The sequence below is a fragment of the Cyanistes caeruleus genome, chromosome Z, assembly GCF_971803275.1.
Source record: "Cyanistes caeruleus chromosome Z, bCyaCae1.hap1.1, whole genome shotgun sequence".
In the NCBI taxonomy this organism is placed as follows: domain Eukaryota; kingdom Metazoa; phylum Chordata; class Aves; order Passeriformes; family Paridae; genus Cyanistes; species Cyanistes caeruleus.
Window position 1 is genome coordinate 54,088,707 of NC_141732.1, and position 26,063 is coordinate 54,114,769.

Sequence of the window (26,063 nt, forward strand, 5' to 3'; positions counted from 1 at the left end):
CCCGATTTTATACCCAAAGTACAATTTTGCAAAGCATCATATCATATCTATATATTTAGGTGAACAAAAGAGTTTCTGTCTATTACACGTCATACACCGCTTCGCATATGAGCTCTTCAGACAGGGACTTCACCATACTGATTTCTGAAAGAAAGTCTGTGTGGCTTTCTCATAAAGATGCTTTGTAGCTGCTTCCTTGCTCATATGCATGTGCTTAAGGACCCTCCTTAAGCCTCATTTTTTGATTATGTGTTGCCTTTCATTCATGTCACCTTTCATTCATGCCTTTGCTTGTCGAATCTGTCCACCACTCCTCCACAGAGCAGCTGGAAACTCTTTCCCTCCCCATATCACTCCTGGTTCCAGTCCTTGTTACCAGGTCAGCTATCATGCTGGCAAAAATAACTGTGCCCCAATTAATGGGGTGCATTCCCTCTCTCCCAAGCTGTTAACCTTAGGGAAGGCCCTATGATCATAAAAACCGAAGCCCTGTTGCCAGTGCCAGTTCTACAATTTAAGCATTGAAATGCAGTATCAGTGTCCTCTTCCCAACACCCTTTTACCCAAGATGAAGGAAAATACCACTTGGACTTTTCTACTCACAGAATCTCTAGTGGGCAAACAAATCCTTTAGAATAGCATAAATGTAATTGTTTGATGGTTTGCTAGTATTCTCACAAGAAAAATTTTGAGAAGGTTTATCCTTCTCAAAGGATAGTTTGTGTAATCTTGGTGCTGGTGTGTAGTAATGGGTAGGGCTGTTGTGTAACACTGTTTATTTGTCAGCAAGAGTAAATACAGTTTTGATGGTTTTGAAGGTAAAATTAGTAGGTAGATCAAAGCGAGAAAATCTTGAAATAGTCATTCAATCTAAGCACCCATATGGAGTTTCATAATGACTTACTGACTAAGACTGTTCTTAGGTACTTAGTAAACTGATCATTGAGACTGTGCTTTTTCTATTATGAACTTTCTTTGAAGGAGTTACCAGGAGATTCTACTTACACAGGTCCCTTCCAGTGTGCATCTCTGTATCTCACCCTTCTGTTTGTTACACTTTTACACGGTTTTATTACTCTGAGGTATATATATATATGTATGTCCAGAGAGGCAGCTTCTAAACTTCATTCTGTGCCATTCCGCTGACTGTTACTCCTCCATAAATCTGTGAAAAGCTGAAAAAAGAGTAAGGAAATGTGTGGTACTAACTGCAATATTTAGCAGCTACTAGTAGTACCAGGCAGAGTCCAGCTGCCTACTTTGATATTCACAAGAACCTTGGGAGAAGACAATCAATCATATAGTGTTCAGTATGAAACTGGGTGTCTAACATGAAAATACATTAGTACCTAGAAACTGTTGTAATATTCTGTTCTTCCTCTGTGAATAGCTTGCGTAATCTATCTTCTGCTCTAACACAACACAATTATGAAGTCAATTATTCATAAAATTTTTGTTTATACAAAAATTGAAAAGGAATGCTTACGTTAAGCTAGTGTATTATTGAAGACTATTTCCATTTATACTCTTGTTCAGGAACCAAGCATTCTGTATTAATTGTTGAAATTCAATGTTCTGAGAAGTTTTTCTTTATTGTGAAACACATTATGTTGCTGCAAATTCTTAATTAGTATATTGGCTATTCATCATTGTAAATAGATAAGATCTTAAGATTAGCCTTTTATTCTGACTATTAAAAGCCTCCCATTACTGCATGTGATTACGAGATCTAGTTCAGTTTATCTTCTGTGATGTTTTGTTTAGGCTCTAGAGGAGAAAAAAGAAAGTTCCTGCTGCACTTGAAAGGCTAAATTACAGGCTTTCATTTTTTGCATTGAATTAAAGCCTGCTACATTATTTGATCTAGACAATAAAGCATACCTAGCTGAACAAAACTTTGCAAACTCTGGTCGGTTAAAAAACTAAATTAGTTCAGTGTAAAGTAGTCCAGGAACAAAATAAACCTTAATCTGACACATTTTAACCATCTCTTTTTATAAGTAATAGAGCAAGTTATGCTCTTAAATCATTCTGTCTTCACATTTCAAGTCTAGAAAACAGAAGGATTCCAACTGAGAATTTGGGTATATTAAAAAATCTTTAGGGAATTTAACAGACAACATGGAACTGCACAGAATGTATAGGAAATGAATAATTTTCAGCATGGTAGCTTTGCCTAAGTTCTGTCCATTATACTGAGGAAATACTAACCTTGTTGCATTCAGCAGCTGGGTCCCAACAGTATCTTTTCCCACTTGGAGGGGTTAATTAGTCTTCTTTCAGAATGTGGCCTGTTTAGCTTACATTCACATCCTGCAACAAGGCTGGCTGTACAAAGCAATACCATTAACAGATGGGTGTGTCCAACTGCTTAATTAGGCAGAATAAAAAGGACCTTGTCAAACATTCATCTGTTGTTTGTCATACACCTGACGGTCCAATTAGGCAAGGATGACGATTCACTTCCTTTACTTACATGGAGTGTTAGAGAAAAATTGGGGGAGTCTTCATTTAGATTATTGTTGTGGCTTTAATCCTAGCCAACAGCTGAGCCCCCACAGCCACTCACTCACTCACTCACTCACTCACTCACTCACTCACTCACTCACTCACTCACTCACTCACCCTCCCACCAGTGGGGCTGGGGAAAGAATCAGAAGGGCAAAAGCTGAAAAGCTCAGGGTAAAATTTAAAGTTTAAAAGGGAAAGCAGAAGCCACACACACAAGCAAAGTAAAACATGGAATTAATTCAGTGCTTCCCATGGGCAGGCAGGTGTTCAGCCAGCTCCAGGAGATCATCACCTGTAACAGTGACTTGGGAAGACAAACACCATTGCTCCAAATGTCCCCTCCTTTCTCTTTCTTCCTCTCACTTTATAGTGAGCTTAGCTTAGCTTGCTGCCACATGGCCTGGAATATCCCTTTGGTAAGTTGGGGTCACCTGTCCTGGCTCTCCCAAGCGCTCCCAGTCCCTTCCCCAGTGTGGCAGTACAAAAAGCAGAAAAAGCCTTAGCACTGTGCAAGCCCTGCTCAGCAATAACAAAAACATCTCTGTATTATCAACCCTGTGTTCAGGGTTCAAATCCAAAACATAGCCCCATGCCAGTCACTGTGAAGAAGGTTAACTTTACCCTAGCCAAAACTGTAAGTGTGTTCTCAGCATTGATGCAATGTAAAGGAATTACACTGACTTCATCACTGACATGATGCTAGAAAAACTTCCAGTAAATAGGAAGATACTTAAGGTTGACTGTCAAACCATGTCGTATGGCACCTAGAGGGAAAAATCTGTACAGTGTACTGAGCTATAATAAAATTTTGCATTTAGGATTTAAGCCAGAACAATGGAAGTAGTCCTTGGCTGAATGCCTGGTGCTCACCAAAACCACTCTATCACTCCAGTCCTCAGCTGGACAAAGGAGAGAAAATGTAACTAAAAGCTCATTGATGAAGATAACAACAGGGAAAGATCGAGTACCAATTAATTCATCTTTCAACTGAAAGATCTATTACCAAAGACCAATTATCATGGCAGGCAAAACAGATTTGATTTGAGGGAAATTATTTTAATACATATAAAATATTAATTACTATTAAAAATTATTTTATTTTATTTATTATTTTAAGTCAGATCCAGCATAGGATAGTAAGAAATAAACCTAAATCTTTAAAACACCTTCTTCTTACCCTCCACTTCCTCCCTGGCTTAACTTTATTCCTGATTCTCTACCTTCTCCCTTCCTGCAGTGGAGGGGAATTCAGAATGGGGATTAACATGTTTGTCACACATTGTTTCTGTGGCTGTTTCCTTCTCAGGGAGTGATCTCCTCAAACTCTTCCTCAGCTTCTGTCTAAGGTCCCTCCCACAGGACATAGTCCTCCATGCATTTCTGTGTGAGTCATTCCAGTGGACTACAGTTCTTCACAAACTGCTCCAGCATGGGTCCCTTATATGGGATACAGACCTTCAGGACCAGACTGCTCCAGCATGGCTTTCCCTTGGGGTCGTAAGTCCTGCCAGCAAACTTGCTCTAGTCTCAGCTCAGATACCATCTCCTGCTCTTCCACTGACATGTCTGCAGGTTCTCTCACATATTCTCACTCCTTTCTTCTGCAATTGCAATTTGCTTCTGCCCAATAACTTTTTTTTCCCTCTTCTTAGATATGTTATCTCAGAGGCAGTACCACTGTCACTGATGGGCTCAAGGCTCAGCTTTCCAGGGCTGGGTCCATCTTGGATCCAGCTGTCACTGTCTTCATCAGACACAGGGGAAGCTTCTCAGAGAAACCACCCATGTAGTCCCCCCTCATTTGCTACCGAAACCTTGCCAGACGAACACAATACACCCATCTCCCCTTCCTTACCTCTTTTTTCTGAACAGCCTGTAACCATTGACAGCTGCACTCTAGCCATGGGGTTCATCTCACCAACTTTGAATAATGACAACTAGGTCGTAACTTTCTAGCAGCATGGAGACTTCCATATTTATCCTCCATATTTATCATGTGGAGATCCATTTTAATTGTTAGGATTTTGTAATCTGTAAATGTAATCTGAAGTTCTGTTTCTTTCTTCTTTTTCTTTTGTATGCTGATTTTTGTTGGGTGTGCTGGGTCCTGAAGTGCATCCATGGCTTAAAAGTAGAGGGTTCAGTTAACATGAAACTCTGAGAGTCTGTTGATTTATCTGAAATTAATTTGATTAAGAATTTGTCAGTCTTTCTGAATATTTCAGAAGAAGAATTTATATCAATCAGGTGTGCCATAGGCATGGTTTCCTAGAGTTTAAACCTAGAATGGTCACAATTGGCAAGGTCCTGGCCCTATTGCCTGACCTCATACCGTATTTATATACCTGTTTCCTGCTTTGCAGTGGCTGCATTTGAATGCAAGGTGAGCTAGAGATAGTTTGAAGGTGGAACTTCAGAAACCCAGCTTTAAATCAGCTTAAACTGCTGTGGAACCCAGCTTTGACAGGAAAGTTTGCTGTTGACAGGTGGTTCTGTCAAGCAAGGAGAACACTGAAATTTTTTTGGTACAGTAATGAACTCCTCCTGCTATTTAGTGGTATGTCCCTCAATTTTTTTATTATGGTTTTGTCTCAAAAAAAAATTTTTAGTTTTTGGGGAAGCTTGTTGTTTGGTGGTAGGGATTAAAGTCCATTTTCTTCACTGTCAGCCATCTGGGTCTCATGAGTAAAAAAAATCACTTGCATAGGTAATTCTAAGTATATATAGATTTTTTTTTTCATATGAATCTCTTTTATTATGCATGGTAAGGCTACTCATTTTTACTGATGGTGGTTCTCAAATTGACAAAGTATTTTTTAGCTAATTTAAGAAGAAAGGGAAATAAAAGGCTGATTCACAATTTTGAATTAATTTTGTTTTGTCACCAATCAATTGTATTGTCATTTTAGCTATGGGAAATTGAGGAATCTGCTGCTCACAATCTATGTTTCATGTGAAGGCATATCAGTCTTGGTTGTCTTTCTGATAAGTTTTCTTTGTCATTCTTGAACCATTTATTCATTCTACCCAAATTTGTTGTTCCCTTTAAACATCAGGGCCATGATCATAGGCACTTGTCTACCATTTATGTATGTCTGAGTGGTTTTAGTGCCAAAAAGTTTCCTTCTAGTTGCTTTAATGCTTTCTACTGAAGAAGGTTATTTGAGTGTTTTTTTCACTGTGACTCATTAGATGCTTTTCAGAGTTTGCTTTCTGGAGAAGAGACCTTCATTCTGTGGCCTGCCTCAACTTGAATTTGAATGTATTGAGATTTCAGTGTCATTCCGTAAGACAGAGGAAAAATGGTTTTGAATGCTGACCAGTTATTTACAACCTGAGAGAAGATCTGCTGTTGATTTTTCTGAGTTAATCCTAAAGCAAAAAAAAAGCTCAGATAAGGGACACATTTCTTTATATGTGAGCAAAAGATATTTCAAATATAAGTAAGATAAAAATAACATAAAACCCCATTTATACTACTTGTGTCCTAGTAGGGGGGGTAAAAAAAATCTCTTGTCTCTTCAAAAGATTGGTATTAGTTGATTTTAAAATGTTAATAGAAGTAAGGGACAAATTAGTGTGCTAATGTAAGTGGCAAAATAAAAACATTTATACACTAACTTTTTTATTTTATGTTTTAATTTTCTTCAGAGATCACAATGCAGACATCAGAGACTGGGGCAGATACAGGTTCGACTGTGACTTTACAGACATCCGTGGCTGGCCAGGCAGCAGTGCCCACACAGGTAGTACAGCAAGTACCAGTTCAGCAACAGGTATGTGGCTGTTAAGTTTGAGAAGATTAAAAAAAGAATTCTAATTATAGTTCTTAAAAATATAATGAAGAATTTGATTTTGTGCAAGACTGCTAAAGGAACTTTCACTTTGCTTTTATCAATTTTAGTTTGCTGGAATTAAAATAACCAGAGAAAAGCAAGCTATTTTCAGGATCTGTTCCTTAACTCGAGCATCTGACAAGCTCTGTTAGTATTTTTACATGATTCTAACTGTTATTTATTATATAATTAATGCAGTAGCTCACAGAAGTTTGCTTTATGTTACTGAATATTTACATTTTTTCCTTTGAATACTGCATGTTTCTGAAATTATCGATGATATTGTTTCTTCATCTGTTTGGATGTCCAAGTGCAATGAAAATGTAAATATTAAAAGCATTGTTCTTTGCGCATCTAGGCTTGACTGCCTGCAGATATATGCACAATGTCATGAAAGATTTTGTGGTATGACAATCAATAACTCATAATGTAAATTTGCCAGGGAAGGAAGAAGATTGGTGTAGCAGCCAGCACAGTGCACTGTTCTTTCACATGAGATGATTATTCCTATGCAGCACCCATGAGCTTTAGAAGAAATGGAGCTGGAAGAAAATGGGGAGCTAAAAAGAAAAAGTATGGAGGTAGAAAATGGGGACTCAGTATGAAAGCCATGATGGCTGTCCAGGGCTTTTCCAGAAAACAGAGAAATTAGCTGTCCATGTGATGGGTATTTTGGATGACATCTGATGTTTTTCATCAAAATCTGACTTCCCATTTTCCAAATTAGTAATATGAGAACTACACATATTTTATTAAACAGTACCATTCATTTCTGTGCTGGTGGAGTGCTTACCTCTAAATTAAACTTCACTATTTCTTGAGTTATTAAATTCCAGTGCATTCTTATGTATGTGTTTCACAGTCTCATACATTTCATTTATATTTTTTTCCTGTTGTGTAGACTGTTTGTAGTGAGTAGTAGTTCCATCCCTATCATATGATGCTTGAACTTAGCTAACTTTTTAGGAGATTTGTCTGTAGCTCTGTTGTGAGATTTGTGAGTGAAAGACTTTTTTTCTGGGATAATTTGTTTGATTTATGTCTTCTTTCATGATGACAGATGTTTCATACATGTAGTTTATATGACTTATTTTTTTCCCTTGTTTCTATTCCTGTATTTCACTTTTTCAGATACAACATGGCAGTTTGGTAGTGCTACATGGTTGCTTGTTTTCAGCATATCAGATACACATACAACAGTCTAATATTACATACTGAATTTGTGAAGTACTGCTCAGTGTGAAGGACTGAAAACTGGTAACCAATTAGTGCCATCTGTGATACTTTATAGCAGTCCTAGTGTTTGTATGATTGAACTGTAAGGTCGTGTTCTATGTATTTGTGTTCTACTCTTACAGCAAAATGAAGAATGAGCAGGACTTTGGTATTTGTAAACTTTGTTTGTGCAAAGTTTCTACTTTTTCCAAAACTTCTAGGATAAAATTGTCTCCTTGTTTATTGACTGGAGCCTCCTGCTGTGAAGGGGGCCTCAAACACAGCAGTTGAAGTCTCTGCATTGGAAGTGTGATTTCCAGAGAGGCTCATGAATAGTCAGACTGCAAGTTTCCTCAATGTATTTTCCCACATAAATAATGTATTAATCTTTGTCACCAATTGTCTATATCTTTTCTAAAGTAATGCTAGTTGTCCATTAATAATGGTACACTTGTGTCAAAACACAGAAGCCGAGGATCAGATGGTTTTTTCCTTCTTTGATTATACCATAATAAGAGCAGCAAACAGTATTTAATTGTTGCCCTCAGTGTGTAAAACTGTTCCTGATCACCTTTATGTACATTTTCTTTAGTACTGCTACTTTTGAGTGTCACTTTGTATTGAATACACCATCATTATATTGGATTGTTTCTTCCTGTGGACATAGTAAATTACACTTTCCTGAATGACTCTTAACACTGACTGTATAATCAGCATAATATTTGAGAAAGGAAATCTAAAGGATTGGAGATTGAAGATCCAACAAGATTGTTGGGAAGTCCAATGCAGACGGTGATTGAAACACATATACATATATATATAGGAGATACGTGTAGAGAGAGGTGATTAGATTATAGAAGTAGTGAGGAGAAAGGGAATAGTGAAGATGTGAATATGGTATGCCAGTAGAAGATGTGATGAAGAATATAGGTGGGCTAGGTAATTTTAATTGCAGGGTTGGGAAAAAAAAGGAATAGCAAATATAAAAACAATTGCTGTGTTGAGGAAATAGCAGGTACGATCTGTCCTGAGGAATTACCTGTGTATGGATTGCATTGGCCTAAAATAATATTGTCTCAATGGACCTTTGGTAGGAATGGGCCAATTTTCCTAAAGAAAATTAGGAGAAAGAGCCATTATAATGGCTATTTTAATAAAGACATTCTTTTGATGGCAGAGGGAGGACTTACTATTTCTGCACATTCAAAGTTACCAGTGATGAAAGCTGGAGAGAAGGTTTTGGGCAAAAGTATATAAAATATGGTTTCTTTTTTTATGGTTTATAATGGACATGCTTAATGATTTCAACTGTATCTAAATTACATGTGAATATTCAAATTTTGATTATATTACATTGTGAATATGCATTGCTAAAAACAATGGGACACTTCTGGGATTTTGTTAAATTCAAGGATACTGTAACATGAGTATCCGTGTATATAGAACATTTTGATGTAAGCTGAAACTTCCATGTTATGATTTGCAGTAATTTATTAGTGCTTTCTAGTGAATAATGCAATTTTAGATGAATCTGTTTTTAATTAATATTACAGCAATGTATAGTATTTCATTTTTCTAGGGAGGTTTCTGTTTCCCATGTTTCTATTCATGTATTTTCACCATATTTAAATGACATCACCTGAATGCATTAATTTGAGATTGATTTCATATGCATACAAAATGCACATTTTTTTTCAAAATTATGTATTTTTTCCCTGAAAAAGGGCAAGCTGAATAAGTAGAAGGCAGACTAAGAGCCTTTTCTCTTCAGCTGTGTTTGTACACGGGCATCCTGTCTTTTGAACAATAAACAAAAGAGTAACTTTTGATATTTTCAGCTAAAACAAATCCCTAATTTCCATATACCTGCTATTAATATGCAGCTTATGAAAGTCCGCTGTAATGTTCCAATAATAGGAACAATGAAGGTACCATTTATGAAAACCTGGATTTTTCTTCTTGCAAAAGTGGCTCTAGTGGCAGCTGGTTTCATGCAAAACAGCAGAAGTCACTATTGAGATGGGATGGAGGAGAATAAGAAGCAAAAAACAACAACAGTAAGACCAAAAATGTTTTCATGTAGTTAAATTCTGTTTAAAATCTGAGGAATTCTCTTAGTCTTCTGTTTTCTCAATACAAGGATTTTTCATTAATATATCATTCCCTTTTCAACAGGCAGTGTTCAGCTCAGTGCTGTACGCATCTAAGGATTCAGAATTAAACTCACTTTTGAGTTTATGCCATGCAATGTGGAAGAATTGGAGAAATAAAACTAAAAATAAGCTATTTTATAAAAATATATCCATGCAACTGAAGTTGGGCAAAGCATTTCTTCACAGTCACTGGATTCTGTGGCCATCAAATTCACAAAGCATTCTATCATTCATTAACTGGAGATGCAGACTTCTGCTAATCAAAATTGCTCTTAATGCAAAATCATGTTTAGCATATGAAACACATAATCATGAGCTGACATTAGCCATTATATAAATATGAATGTGCTTAGAATATTACAGCATGTGCTATTTATATGTTACTTGCAAAAAGTAATCCATACTAATGAAGGAAAAAAATTATTTTTATCTCCAAGGACAGAAAATGTTGCACATCCAAGCTGTTTGCAAAGACACAGTGGATAATTATATGTTCTTTTTAAAATGGAATTTAAAAATCCTTGTATATTGCTCTGTTGTTCTAGTCTTTGCTTAGTAGTACTTTAAACAGACACACTTTTTGTTGGAAATAAAACTTCACTCTTGATTCATACTCTTCAGCATTTCAGTATGCTTTTATATACTTTATTTTTGTTGACAAACTTTCATATATAAAATATAACTTAGTCCCTTGTTTATTCCTCTGAGGCAGTACAATTAAAAATAGAATTTTTTTTTTCCTTTTTTTTTCTTTTTCAGCTAGTAAATATAACTACACATGTATAATAAACTAAATTTTCATTCACCTCTTGTTGTCCTGCAACATTTCATCTGCTTGCTTCTATTCCTATTGCAGTTTTTTATTTCAGGCTAGAGTCACTGAAGCAGGAGGAATGAATGCTCTACTGGCTGACCTTATTTAAGTCAAAAATTGCTATTAATTTTCTGTTTTCGAGCCAGACAATAATGAAAATTACCATGGCTAGTTCACTGGTCCACGCTAGAACATAATTTTTGAATTTGAATACTATTGCTCTTTAATAAATATTTTATTTATTGTGTTTTCTATTTTGAGCCCAGTTCAATTAATTATTGGAAAGGCCATTTAGGTTTAGGTCTCTGGAAAACACTGGGAAGATAGTCAACAATTTCTGCTCTGCCCCAAAAACTACATAACTCAGCTGATACCACTCCTTTAACAGCTTACTAAAAGGCGAAAGGATAATGATAAATAAAACTGAAGTGAAGAAAAAAACCCCTTTTTTCATATTATCCACATTTTTTCATGGAGTTTTGTTTCCTTATAACTAACTTCACTCAAATAATTTTGTGTTCATAGAGACTAAATATATGTGTCTCATTTCTTTCTGTTGAACATTAAAAAGAAAATTCAGAGGCACTAGATTTAATTCTCATTAAAGCATTAAAAATTAAATAAGAAATAAAATTAGTACTGGAAATATCAAATAAGAAAGATTTTCATTATGGCAGAAGTTTCATATACAAAGCCATCCTAAAGGCTCCTTATTTATTTTATTTGTCATAGCTTGACAGAAAAATATTTGCCTATAACCTTCCCTAACCTAAAGTTCTAAATATATTGCAATACCATGTAGTGACTACAGCTTCTTTTGGCAGGATAATAAATTTAACTGTAGCAGTACTGAGTTTCAAAGAAGCTGAAGCAAAGTAAATTTTTATGTAAACCTTTTAAATTACTGTATTGGAAAAAAAATTCAGTGGTCCTCTTTGTATTTAACTTCAGTGTTAAACAAGAAACATATTGATATTCAAAAGTTGGTAAAATGTTTTAATAGCACTATAGCATATCCATTCTTTAGTTTAAAGTTAAAAAATAAGTTACTTTCTAGCATAAATAGTCCTGAAGTTTCTAGTAGTTACTACATATTAGGCTAGTAAAGAACTTCGATAAAAGTTGCCGGAAAATTGAAATTAAGCAATGAAATTTTTTAAGTTTTAACAGATTTTGGTATTTTGTTGGTATTCCAAAATTAAATTTTTGTTGTTCTTACTCCATATGAGAAGAGAAACACATTTTGGATTTTTTCAGTTTCCTGTCCAATAGACAGCAAATGTTGATGTGCTGTATACACACTTTGTCCCTGCAGCATCATCTTGCTTCTAACGGAAAGGTCTTGCACTGTGCTGAATCTGGTGTTTTTGAAATGGGTAGCAGCTTGTATTCAAGAATAATGGGAGGACATAATGCCTTCTATAGGAGGGGAACATGACCTTTCTGTTTTAATGCTGTGTTTGTATACAATGTAGAGGTCCATCTTATCAGTATATACAGGTTACAGAGAGAAAATCATGTCTCCTTCATTAACAGCAAAATAGTGTGGGTTATTCTTAATAGGAATAATAAGCCATATTCAGTGTGTGTGAATAGGGAACAAAGTGCATTTTGGGAGTAGTTGGATGAGAACATGGAATTGATACTGACAACAGCATCATTGCCACAGTGTTTCCCCAGCTGTCTTACTGAGAGAGAATATGGGGCATATCCATTACATGTCAGGTGACAAGCTACTGGTTTTAAGAACAAAGCCTGTTTTCAAGGTGTTTTCTCATGCCATAGGTCAAGTAGATCAGTCTGGTGTTCTGCAATAGGCAGATTAACAATGACTCCCCTTCTCCCATTGATTGAAGGTCATACAATTCACTCACCCAAAAGGAAGAAATATGCCTAGAGTTAAACTTGAAAAATATCTCAGTAAGTTGCACATACGTTTCACAATAAAGCACATACGTATTTTGGCCAATTATTGCGTGTGTGTGTCATTTTGTAAGAGCTTGGCTGATCTAAATATTGAGAGGTACAGATTAATAACGAGCTTACAGGTCTTTCTTACTGTGGATTTGGATCAAGCCCATTTCATGAAATTAGGATTTGAATTAATTTAAGTTAGTAAGTCATAAGTGATGGAAATAGAATATTTTAATTTTGGAAGATGTTTGCACAATACAGCTATTTATATATTTTAATTTGAAGAATTTTCTAAGGTCTTAGTAATGTGAATAATTTTGATTGGAGTTCTTTGTGTTTACTTTCAGAACCGAACCTTTCTGTTAAATAAATATTGTTAGGAGAAGAAATGTACACAGCTGCCTTACCTTAATAATTAAGCAAACATCTTCAAAGTATACTTTTGGAAGTAGAAAAATTGTGTTTCAGGGGTATTTCTCAATTTATGTAATTCACATGGGAAATCAGAAAACTGGATTTTAATATATATCTTAGCCATCGTGTTTTGTCTCATTGCTGTTAATGGACAGAAGCATCTGATTTTTCATCAGATATATAGTAGTTTAGCTGTATTCTAAACTTTCTAAACTGTCTGTTTTGTCTCTTTTTCAGACTTTGGGTTTTATTGTCAACCTAAGGGAAGGTTTATCTGAAAATCTAGACTTCTATTTCAAAGTCAGTCAGCATTATGAAAAAGTAGGAAATGTGCTTATTTGCAAAAATTTTTAAAACACAGGTGAAAGTATTAGATTATGATATTTTTAAAGAGCTCTTGGAGGGGATTCATTAAATTCATGAAACCCAGGCTGATCTAGGATTATGGTGTTTGCAGTCCTAAGAACCAACTAAATTAGATTGAAGTATCCTTATAACAATAAATACAAGAAAAAATATTGTCACCTAATGTTAAATCTACTTACTGAATAATTAAGCATTGATTCTTTCTTGATTAAATTTCTTGGGCAAAATTTTGTCAATCTGTGAATTCTTTGTATCTCCTTTAGCATGTTTTAGATTCTGGACTTCTCTTAGACCAAAATACGGCTTCTCTGTAAGATGGATGGTGTAAAAATTGAAATTCTCCATCTCGACTGTGGCAGAAGACAAAAAATTGAGACAGGAGAGAAAATTGCCATGACCTGAAACATTCCTACAATAGCATATGAATCAAACTAATTGATGAGTAATGGTCCTTAGCAATACATGTGAAGATAATCCTTGCCTTACTACCTCTTGTTGCTTAGTTCTTGAAGTAAAACCAGGTTGTGCTGGAGTTTTTAATAGCTGATAATATTCTGGAAAAGTGATTACTCGGACTGGGGGTTTTGGCCTGTAATTGTACACTGCAAAGAAAAACCTCTTGCATCACTGTAATTTAACTGCAGTTAAACAAGAGCTAAAGCATCTTAATGAGAACATTTATTTCTGAACTTACTGTAACATATTTGAGTATGATTTTAGGGCTTGTATTATTTAGGACTTACATGGAAAAAGCATACATGTAATGAAATGATACTTTCTTCTGTAGTAAATGTAATTCTTCAGCTTGGTGCAAAGCAAAGTTACACTTCATCTCATCTTTGTGCTCTTCAGATAGTTGTCTTTGGCACTGAAGATATGTATGCATCATGAGTGTGCATTTTCAGTGTTAGGGCTCAGTTTATCAAACTTCCAGCACAAATGTCATGTAAGAACAGTAATTTTCTTTGCTAGTGCTGTGATACACCTTTTGCAATCTTGAGAACAGAGATATCTCAAATTGTTTAGAAGCCACGTGAGGCATTGGAGCATTCGTACTTCCTTATGATATCCCAAACTTCTGGTTTTCTTGTTTTCAGGTACAGCAAGTACAGACTGTGCAACAGGTACAGCATGTCTACCCAGCCCAGGTTCAATATGTGGAGGGAAGTGACACAGTCTACACTAATGGAGCTATGTAAGTTGGAAATGGTCAGAATTTTAATGTTCATTAAAATATGAAGTCAAATATATATTTTCAGTTATATTCTATCAACTACTGTATGTTAAACTACTGTATATTAAATTGGAAAGAAAACTTAATTACAGTTCTTGTACTGTCAGAATAGTTTTTTTGATGAAAATGTGAATTCACACTATTTGTTTTTAGTAAGTCAGAAGTTTTGTGTAAGTAGAATTCTTGTGATTGTTTTAGTTGCAGCCTGTATGGCGTAGTTTAAAAAAAAATATCTTCTAGTTAATGGGTATGTTCTGTCTGAAAGACATGTTGTATAACTTATGTCTTCAGGACAAAAGGCAGGGCCTTCTGTCTTCCTGGCTGCAATCCTAGTGGCAAATGATAGGAAGGTGCAGCAGCTGTAGTTACTGTCTAAAGAAAGTAGTAATGTAATTTCATTCCTGTGTTTCATAAAATGAGATCAGGATTTGTTTTTTTTCTGAAGGAATGAGGAAAAGCAGAGGAAGGAAATTAACAGCCTCATTTTGCTGCTTCTTTAACATGATTCTGCATGTTCTGCTTTCCTGAATGAGTGTTCTCATCAAGTTTCTTTCTTCAATACACAAGTTAAGAAAGACTCAAAAAAAAAAAAATCTAGATTTGGTCTGACCTCTGGACATTACCTAGTCTAATAACAGGCTTGGTGCAACAGCATCTTTTTAATTGGCTCAAACTTCAAAGTAGACTGTGTTGCTTGAAAAGGAGCTTCTCAACATCATTTTTTCATTTACTATTTCTGCTTTCTAACTGGCTTTACAAGGAAGTACAATTTAGAGAGCTTTTTGATTGCCTGAGGTACTTACATATTGATGGTAATCCAAAAGCAGTTCAAAAGAGTAATATTATTTGAGTTCAGAGACTTAGGATGCTATCACTGACAGCGTTTTTTTGGTCCTTTCTACTAGCAAATTTTGATTTATTAATTTTTCACATACTGTCTTCTCTGTTTTTTTTTCTCTCTTGTAAATCCTAAACAATGTATTTTAAATATGCATTAGACTTCTCTATTGTACTGGTTTTGTCTGGGATAGATTAATTTTCTTCCTAGTAACTAGTACACAGCTGTGTTTCAGGCTACAAATGGCATTGATAATATCTACTGTGAAAAAAGTAACTCTACCCCAGCCAAGGCCAGCACACACATACAGCAGCATAATGTCATTGTGACCATGATAGTCTGCTATTAGCTTCCAAAAGAAGTCATACTTAAATAAGTTGTTTTTCAAGTTTCTCTTTTCATTCACTACTTTTAAATTCTTATATGTGCTGTTGGGACTTTAGTCAGTGTATAAAAAGTGTACTACACTACTAATAACAGTCCAAGGGAGAAACAGAAGCAGGTGTGACTGATTACTTGGTATGAATCTTCAGGTTTCCATTGTTTTATTGTATTTCTATATCTGAATCCCTCTGTCAGTTGCTGCAAAATCAGTCAATAGGATAGAAAAGAAGAAAGCTCTTAGCGTGTGAGCCAAATCTAGATTGTTTTTTCATCCTACAAAGAAGATTCTACCTATGTTGTTGTGAGCAGCAATGTAGTGGACAGGCAATTTGTTGTCAAATCCTTGCAGAAAGATTAGCCTTTCTAAAAATTGTAATTTCATTGACAGAGAATGGACCCAGTCTGTGTTTCTACTCAGACTTTTTAAAGATTCTATACAGAGAAACACATTTCCCATATGCTTTTATACACCAGATTTTCTGTAGTCTTCCTATGTGTTTGATATCCTTTATGATAAATCAAAATCTTAGTTCTAACTCAAAATCAGATTTGGGATTGTTCCGTAATCTATCAAGAAACAGTACTGCTCTAGCAACAGATTAATTCTGCAAACCATAGTTAGGGTGAAGACATTAATTTATACGGGATTCTCTGGAATAAATTGTTGCAGCATGCCTGATGAAAGATGTCGCCTTCCATTCTGCTCTCATGAGACCCTGGTTTAAGTGTTGTGTCCAGTTCTAGAGTCCTCAGCAATTAGAAAGACATGGACCTGTTAGAGCAGGTACAGAGGAGGGCCATGAAGATGTCCAGAGGGCTGGACATCCTCTCTTATGGGGACAGGTGAGAATAGGCTGAAAGGCTTTATTGTGACCTTCCATTACTTAAAGAGGGCTTACAAAAAAAGTGGGAGAGGGATTTCTTGTACAGGCAGATAATGATAGACTAAAGGGGCAATGTTTTAAATTATAAGAGGAGAGATTAATATTAGATAGGTCAGACATTATGAAAAAATTCTTGGCTCAGAAAGTGGTGAGGAAGGTTGTCCAGAGAAGCTGTGAATGTCCCATCCCTGGCAGTGTTCAAGACCAGGTTGGATGGAACTTTGAGTATCCTGGACTAATGGAAAGTGTCCCTGCCCATGGCAGGGTGAGTTGGACTAGAAGATCCTTAAGGACGATTCTGACCCAAACTATTCTACAGTTCTGTGAAAGAATTATCCTTTATTTTAAAATACAGCATTTACAAACTAGCACTGATTTAAATACATATTCAATAGCAACAAAAGGTGCAGTTACAATATGTACAAGGAAAATGTTACCTAATTCTTTGCATTATAAAAATAAGAAGTTTATCAGGTTTCACAGTTTTTGTCAAGTATAACTGTTGCATTCTTCTAATACAAATTTTCCCACTCAGTTTATATCATGAGTTGTCTACACTTTAAAGTTAATAACAATAATTATTTGGTTTTATTATAATTGGAGGCAATATAACAATACAGGGGGTGTAGCCCACAACTTTGTATGTTTCATATATTGTATGATATAAGAATATTTGAACTATGTTATCTACATTTGTCTCTAGTTAACAAAAGTTTTGCTTGTCAAGCATGTCACTATCTTGAAACAAAAGTGAATTGTTGCTGCAATGGCATGTACAGGCTTACCTGGCTGTTCAGAATATTTTAAGATTTATTGCTGCACCTATGCTAGGAAGGCAATTGATTTCGCATACTAGAGGGGTATTCTTTTTACGAATCGTAACACGTGAATAAAATGTAGCCATTTACCTGGTAGTTCTCATGCTGCAAAGAGGGTTTGAATTCCTGGGATGGTGCAAGGATTACTATTGCTGTTGGATCTAAGCCACATTCTTCACCAATTTATACAACAATTTGTGGTGTTTATGTTAGCAAAACACACCATTTATGCAAATTTAGTACTACCTTAACTGAAATCTTCACGGTTAAATGAAGTAATTATTATCAATAAAGTTGAAGTTGTTATCTTTCTACTAGTTACTAATATCTATCCCTTTTTCTCTGGCATTCTCCTTTTCCTTTTCTTACTCATTTTATTATTCTCCTTTTTATTACCCTTTTGCATACTAAGGTGAAGGCTCCTGTCTTCCTGTAGCTCTGTACACAGAGTTACAGCAGTTTACCACCAATGCAGGCATTATATGTGGAGGATGTATGGGTGGTGAGGGCCACTCCACAGTGTGTCCACTTGCAGCAATTTTTAATGTGTTCTAGCACAGTCTATATCTTACCTGTTCTTCACGGGTTTTCATTTCCACAGTTCATCTGAATTTGTTTTATGTGGTCTGTTTTTGCCAGAATGAATACTTCTTGAATACTGTGACGCCAGTTCCTGGTCCTCTTTGCTACAGTTTTGATCTAGGGTCATGGATTGTTTATTGTGTACAGAATAGCTATTTGATATTTATGTCTGTTAGACAGAACAATGCCTCAGCATTTAATTATAGGTTTCATACCACACAATCGTAGAAAGGTAAGATTAAAAGGAAACAGATTAAGTTACATTTATCTAATTGTTCAGTAATCACTGCTAGAACAAAACTGTAGATTAACACTGAGAAGCCTAGACAAAGAAAGCCTGACAAGCCAAGCTCCTGAGATCTTGCTGATTTAGTATGTGTCCCTTGACATATTGCTAGCAGTGGCAATACCATATTTCTTGGACCACAAGTCTGCTCTGAAATTCTTCATCAGAATTTTAGAAGTATGTAATTAATGTTGCCTTAACTGTCTAAATTACAGATCCCGAGAACAGAATTTGTAGAATTGCACCTTTGTTTTAATTTACTATGTTCCCTGATTTGCAGGGTATTCTGTAGCTGTGCATTGTGTGTGCTTTTATTGCTTTTTTCCATGTGGGAAATGGTCTTGGACTGAGCATTGAAGATCTCAGTTCTTTTTTATGGCTAATAAATGCCTCACTATTATAATTTAATGGCTGTATCATGTTCTGTTGTGACAGTCTCAGGGTGTATGGCACTTCCTTTTCTTCCCTTTCCTTAGGATACCTCACCTCCAGAATCTGGCTGTGGCAAGGCCTTCCCTCAGTATTAGACAAAGTTTCTGTGAAGCTCACTGTTAGCTTAAGGACAGAATTATCCTAAAAACTTAAAGGAGTTTGAGCATATTGTTCTGGCATAAAAGAATTTTTTGGTTTGGAGGATTTCTAAGGTTGAACACTGACACATAGTAGTCATGCATTGGGTATTTATGTAGAATCTGCGTAAGTGTAGATGGGAATAAATTATTTCCAATAATTCAAATAGTGCACACTCAAGACTAAGAGAGGATAAGAACAAGTTTACTCTTTCTGTGCCATTGTTTTTACCTTTCTCCTTTTTTTCAGAATGTGTCTTTGAAGGGACGAAAACGTCTGTAAAAATTTGGCTCAGTAACATTGTATTAGAGTCTGTAATGTAAGGCAAGACATTGCAATTGATTTGCATGGTAATGCTGGGACTTACTGAATGTAGAAATCAGTCATTTTCTGTTTTCATGTGCAAAAAAAATAGTGTTTGAAACTTTGTACTACAACTCCATCTCTTTTATTTCTAGCATTTTATTTTTTAAATCATTGTAAAATGTATGTAAGTAAGCAATGAGGCATAGTAGGAAGTGCCTTGAATTATTGTACCTTGCAATGCTAGTCCAACTCTTGCCGGTATTGTTAATTTCCAGTGTGGGACCTTAACATCTGTTATCTGTTCTGGGCTTGCTTAATCTAAATTGAATTCACACGGTGCCTGACTTTTTGTTGCTTGCTCTCAGGGTAAACATGATCTACTTTTCACAACCTCCTGGAAACTAGGAATCTACAGCCTAACTAAGTAGACTTTAAGTTCACTTGTAACTGATAAGCTTTCTAGTGCCACATTCTAGTAAGCACTGAACTTCGCAGAATTGTTGCAGTGGCAGAAACTATCAGATTCTGTTGCCTTTCTGCTATCTCAAGCAAGAGTTAATCATCAATATGCTCTCAGTAAGAACAAGAAATCTTTGAGGTTACTCCCTGTGTGATTTTACATGCAGCTGTTAAAGGAAAGAAGGGCTATGAATGCTTGTACAACCTTTGCAGTGGGAAGGAACTGACTATGATATGTGTCAGACCATTTGAGAAAGTATAATGTATTTGTGCTACAAGTGATATGAAGAAATAGAAGATTACTTCTTATTTGAAATTATTTTCCTCTTTGCTGCAACTTTATTTTTAAGGGTCACGTTATCATGTGCACTGACCACAAAACATTCAAATCTGCTTTCTAAAAACATCATTTCTCAAAACTGCTTTCTAAAACATCAACTTATCCAGCTGCATTTTTAATTTCCAGATTGAATTTTAGTTAAATTAAACATCTTCATTTCTAAGTTGCAATTATTATTGCATGTAAAAATAATAGTTTCATCTCACTTTTAAGTACACGGTTGATCTCTGTTGTGAAAGGTTTGCTAGATCATCTCCAGTGATTAGGTGTTCTAGAAAAGCCTGCTGGTTGTTGGACCAAACAGAAGAGTGTGTTTATTTTGGAGTCAAACCCATTGATATGTCCAGTTGATGCAGTGATACAGAGTGCTATTATAAGCAGAAGTAGGTGCTGTTACACTTTGAGATGCTGTACATTTTGAGACTATGTGTGATACAGAGGTCTACATATGATACATATGATATACAAATATACCTAAACAAGGCAAAAGCAAACAAATACTTTGTCTCCTATTCCACGCTAAGTCTGTGGCTTAATTTTCTTCCAAATTTGAATGATTTTCTAGGATTTGCATTGCTTCCAATATTCAATTCCACTTTTGCAAGTGAGATTTTTCTCCTTGCAGCTTTTGTACAATGTATTTCCTCTAGGCATGTCTATTTTTGCTGTCAACAATGATCTTATCCTTTCATTACTGAAAGTTGATACCAAGATTTTTCTTTCCTCTTTTGGGATAAGTTTCAGTGTCAGCCACTTTGTTATTGGGGAAGTGGTGGAACCACCATTCCTGGAAATGTTCACAAAACATCTAGGCACATGGGAACACGATTTAGGGATGAAGATGGCAGCCTTCAGATAATGGTTGGACTCAAAGTTTTTTTCCAACCTTAGTAACTCAGTAAATATTTTCTATGGTTCTAAGATAAACAGTATCCCAGAGGTATCACAAAGTATCATCATGATACCTTGGCTGGAGAGAACAGATTAATCAGGACCTGCACAGTACCTCAATATATGTGTAGGTTATTGCAATGTAAAGATCAACTGATTTTAACTTCCAAAAGAAAGGTTAATAGGTTAAATGTGTGTTTGAGCATTAGTCCCTGAAAGAACTATTTTGCTATCTTTTCAGCAGACTGCAGGGCATTGTGTTTGGAATAGCTTTGAGGTTTTTTGCACTTTCCACTGATCTTGAGGCTTTTGAAATATCCAAAATAAAATGGAACGTGTTTAAGTAGCTTAAAGAGGGGTAAGAGGGAATAAGGAGTTATGAGGCTTGTGAAACATTTCAGATTTTAAAACTTACATTTTAGAGATTGTGGAAGTCTCTGCAGGAGAAGGGAGAAGCTGTTGTAGCCATAGTTAAGAAAGCAAAATTTCTGGCTTTGGTTGTTGACTATTACGTTTTACAGTTATGCAGAACTAATGCTTTTCTGAAGGTAAAGAAGAAATTATAATTTCTGGATCTGTTGTTTAATAATTAAGTAATCTTACATAAGTTTTCATGATTAAAAAAAAATAACAACAGTAAATTGCCTTTATTTTTTCTCTACATTACTAAAAAAATAAATGTTGTATAGATAAAGGGAGAAGAAAAGCCTGACTTCAGGTTCTTGCATAGGGGTCTTAATCATCAGTTTACTGCAAAAAAAAATGAGTGCTGCATCCACCTCTTCTGTTTCTGTACCAAAGTGTCTGGGGTTTTGTTGTTTGGCTGTTGGGGTTTTTTTAATTTGTTTAGTTACATGCCATGTAAATTGATACTGCCTATGGGTTACAAGAAATATTACAGATTTTTATGTTTAAATAAGAAAATTAATGGTTGGGTAAACTGATTTTACTTGGTATCATGCTTGTCAACATACAGATATGCAGTCCTCGAAATAAGGAATTAAACTTTTATCATTTTGAAACACAAAAGATTTCAATTCAAGTCAAAATTTCAATTTAAAATATGTTAAATATCAAATTTAGTTTGTGGGAACAAATACAAATTCAAAAATTATAAGTAGATTTTAACACATGAAGAATAATGATTCAAAATAAGTGAATAAGAACATGAAACATATGATAGAAGTTTTCAGTAGCTGAGTAGTTTGTTAGGGTGAACTAGGTAATGATGTGTGAATGTTTCATACTTTTCTTTTTAAAATGTTACTGTTGCATTCCTCTACCTTCTTAATCTTTGCAACTGTTTTATGAGTTATAGTTCTGTTTGGCTTTATTTCTTAAATTCCATTTTTTATCATTACATGAATTCATGTCTGATTTTGCATTTGCCCTGTAAAAATAACTGTGTTTCCCAAAATACCAGCAGACTCTGAATTTCAAGCTTCAGTCAAGAGCTTCAATGGATTTAAAAATAGACAACAGAGGATTCTTGAACATTGTGTTAGCTGACATTTGTATGAATTGTTTGTAGTTTTGCAAACTGCAAACATATAACATCTAACTAGAAATAAAAATTCATTGTCAAATTTTAAAAAATATTGATTCAGGCAGAACTTTGTAAATTACTTTGCAATATATTAATAATTGGATTAGCTCTGTGTGCCTGCCTTTAGTTTTTGTTGTTTCTTTCTCTCTTGTTCTTCATGTAGGACTGACAGTTTTTCTGTAATGTTCGGTGGACACTTGAAATCATTGACACTGAGTTAGTTATTTAATGCTTTGACTTGATTAACTGTTATTCTCTGAGGAGACAGGGATTGTTTGTGAATCTTATTTGATTTGATTTTAGTTTTTATAAATCAGTTTCTAGAGTTATAACATTACCCTCAGCTAAATGAAATACGAATAATGTATTTTTCTTCTTTTTTTTTTTGTTTTTTTGTTTTTTTGTTTTCTTTTCTTGAAGCCGATCAACAACTTATCCTTACACAGAAACCCAGATGTACAGTCAAAACACTGGGGGAAATTATTTTGATACTCAAGGAAGTTCTGCACAGGTGACAACAGTGGTCTCGTCTCATAGCATGGTGGGCACTGGAGGGATTCAGATGGGCGTAACAGGAGGACAACTCATTAGCAGCTCAGGAGGCACCTATCTGATTGGCAATTCAATGGAAAATTCTGGTCATACAGTGACTCACACAACGCGGGCCTCCCCAGCGACAGTAAGTATTTCAGACTGATGCAAAACCTTTGAGACCAGTGTCTTAGTCACTCAGATGTTCTTGCAGACTGACACAGTTTTTGTGACAGAATGCATTGTGGTCTTATGTTGACAGAATAAGGACTATGTAGTACTTTTTGTAAAAAAAGCTATATATATATATATATATATATATATATATATATATATATATATATAGGAGTACGAATACATGAAGGCATATCTTTCCTTTGACAGCTTTTGAATAATTACATTTCATATGTTAAATTTTAACAGTCTATAATTTTTCTGAAAACATAAGAAAAATATTGTTCTTGAGTGTAACTATGTTAGTTGTAAATGTTAAATAATGTAAGTCATAGATCAGTATCTGTAACTTCCCTGCATTTAATTAGTTTGTTTACCTGATACTAGTATAGCTTTGGTAGCTTATTTCAAAAAAATTTCAATTGTTCAGAATACTGAGGTAATATGTTTTGACACTACATTCTTACTTATCTATGGTATGTCTCCAAATTCTGTTCCAGATTAAAAGCTCATTGTGGGAATGTCTGACAGTGCTATGGGAAGATGCATTCTGTTACAACTGTGGTATAGAATACTGTGGATACATAAACATGAGCATGGAGAGTTTTACCTGAGAACTTACTCAATCAGGCTGTATTTCATTTAGGAAACTGGGTTTATACTAATCTTACCTTTGGTGCCCTAAGGAGCAAAACCATAAATCTTCTGATTATTCTAGTCTGCATGTAGAGATGTGGACATAATGGGGAAGAGAATTGTGAAACATAGGGTAGCAGCAGTTTAAATATATAGAAAGGAGATAAAGCATCAGTAATAATACAGAGTCATCGCTATTCAAAAAGACAATAAAGTTAGGGGACTTAATCTTTAGGAACTAATGTAAAAGCATTGGATAATTTAGATAATCTGGAAATTCTCTCCACTTTGAATCTTAGGTGATTGGTATGTATAAATACAATTTTTGGTACTAGGCAAGAAATTATTCCTTTACCTAAAAAACCACTTCAGGATTATTTCCTGAAAACAAAAATTGTGAAGAATCATAATTCATGAATAGTATAACTATCCCACTTGAACATAGTGGGAGCTTTCACAGCAACAGAGAATTTTATACTTGAGTTATAAAAAAGAGCATATATTAACATTTGCCTGTGTTTTGCATAACTTAATAGAAGAACAGAGTTTCTGAAAAAAGTGTTGTTCCTCTTTCAGATTTCAGATACTTAACAGACTGTGAAAACAAGTGAAATGTTCTCACATTAAATGTATCCAGTAAACACAAATGAAGAGTAGTAGAGTTAGTTTGAAGCTGAAAATCCTAGAATTATTCTAATGTCAGAACTCCACACTATATTTTGCAAATTAAAAACTGGTTTGATTTTTTTTCAAAAATTAAAAGTAGTTTTTAGCAACATTGAACAAAAGCTCAGGTTCATGTCTTCAGCAGAATTTTTCTCTTGCTTTATGTGTAAATGAAATAGCCTGTTTTACTTGACCAAAATAAATTCCATACTGCTGTGTCAACTCACTGTTATGAATAGGAAAAAATACTGCTGGTTACATAGCAATTAAAATTAAATTCCATCTTGGCACTGAAGTGATTTCCTCTGTTTTTTAGGGTGTTATTTCTTCTGTATAATATAGCTTTATAAGAATGATACATTAGAGTACATCAGAAGTACATTTCTTGCTAAGGAAATGGGACATAACGTGTTTTTAGATTATAATTTTAGACTAGATGTGTTTCAGCGGAAATATTCAAGAATTAATTGAATCACTAAAGGTTCAGTTTAAACTCACTTGAAAGCATCAAGTCTGTTTTAATTTTACTAGGGGGCATAATTAAACTGAGTTAAATAGAGCAATGTAATACTTCAATTGGATTGCACCTTAGGTAGAGCTTGTTTCACTTGTGATCCTCATTTGATCTTTACCATCATAACTTTTTTTCATTCTTGTGTAGATAATATATTGAAGCCATCAAAGTAACCTTTATCCAGACTGTTTTTCTAGAATAATATGCAGATTTTTTTTTCCCCAATTTTTAATTAGTTTGGAGAATTTTCATATAGAGAAAAAGGATATAGGAATGAATAAGAATTTATTTATTAATATATGTAGTCATCGCAAGTTCTCTTTATTTTGCCATAGAGGTACTAGTTCTGTTTACTCTTTTCAGCTGATAACTTCACTTGTTTTGTCATTTATCACCCTCACTGATCAAATCATTACATTCTGTAATAAGTAAATTATTGCATGAATGATGTTATCTTTCTGATACATCTATCTTAAGTTAAAAGAAAGAAAGAAACGAGAGATTCAGGTTAAAAGTCAAATATATAAAATAGGTAAATTTTCTTAACTGTCTTTTCGATAAATTAAACTAAAAATCTGATTCATTCTTTAGCAGGTAAGCTATTTGTTTTATGCAAAATTCAATTAAATATAGACTTTGTAACTTAGGTTTATTTCAACTTTTTTCTTTATGGTTTAATGTAATTCTGAGTTCTGCTTCAGAATTTTAATATAAAAAGCTAATATTTTTGTTTTAATATTTAATTTGTTTAAATTTTCTGTCAAATATTCATACAAGAAAGCTCTCCTTAGTAAGCCATAGCATGCAGTAGCACTGCTTTTATAGCCAAAATATTGAGACTTGTGCTCTGTCAAAAGCATTCCAACATATATACGGTAGTGGTTTCTTTTGGTATGCATGAAGAACATTTGTTAGCTTTTTCTTTCCTTTTTTCATTTCCATTGATTTCACTGCTTCTTCCCATTATATCCTTTGCTGGCCTATTAAACTACTTTCTGTACATGGTAAAAAGTTTTTTTCACAAAACCAGAAAGACATTCAGATTATAAGAACTTCTATATAAGATGCTCAGTAGATTAGCAGCTTTCCAAAATTATCATTTTCATGTGAGTATGTTTGTGGACTGGTCAAGAATATATTGTGATTGCATTGAAGAAGAACTGATTTAGCCTAGCTGGATA

General features: G+C 34.7%; 1 protein-coding gene across 11 annotated transcripts in view; it reads left to right on the forward strand.

Annotated features, from left to right (window-relative positions):
* The window catches only part of RFX3 (regulatory factor X3), a 116,912-nt gene that overhangs the window by 58,386 nt on the left and 32,463 nt on the right, over positions 1 to 26,063 (forward strand). For all 11 annotated transcript variants that reach the window (XM_086867906.1, XM_086867908.1, XM_086867910.1 and 8 more), the window contains 3 exons: positions 6,163 to 6,287; positions 14,321 to 14,418; positions 22,782 to 23,040. In XM_086867906.1, coding sequence (XP_086724032.1) covers positions 6,171 to 6,287; positions 14,321 to 14,418; positions 22,782 to 23,040 — 474 coding nt within the window. In that variant the 5' untranslated portion in view covers positions 6,163 to 6,170. The remainder of the gene's footprint in view (positions 1 to 6,162; positions 6,288 to 14,320; positions 14,419 to 22,781; positions 23,041 to 26,063) is intronic.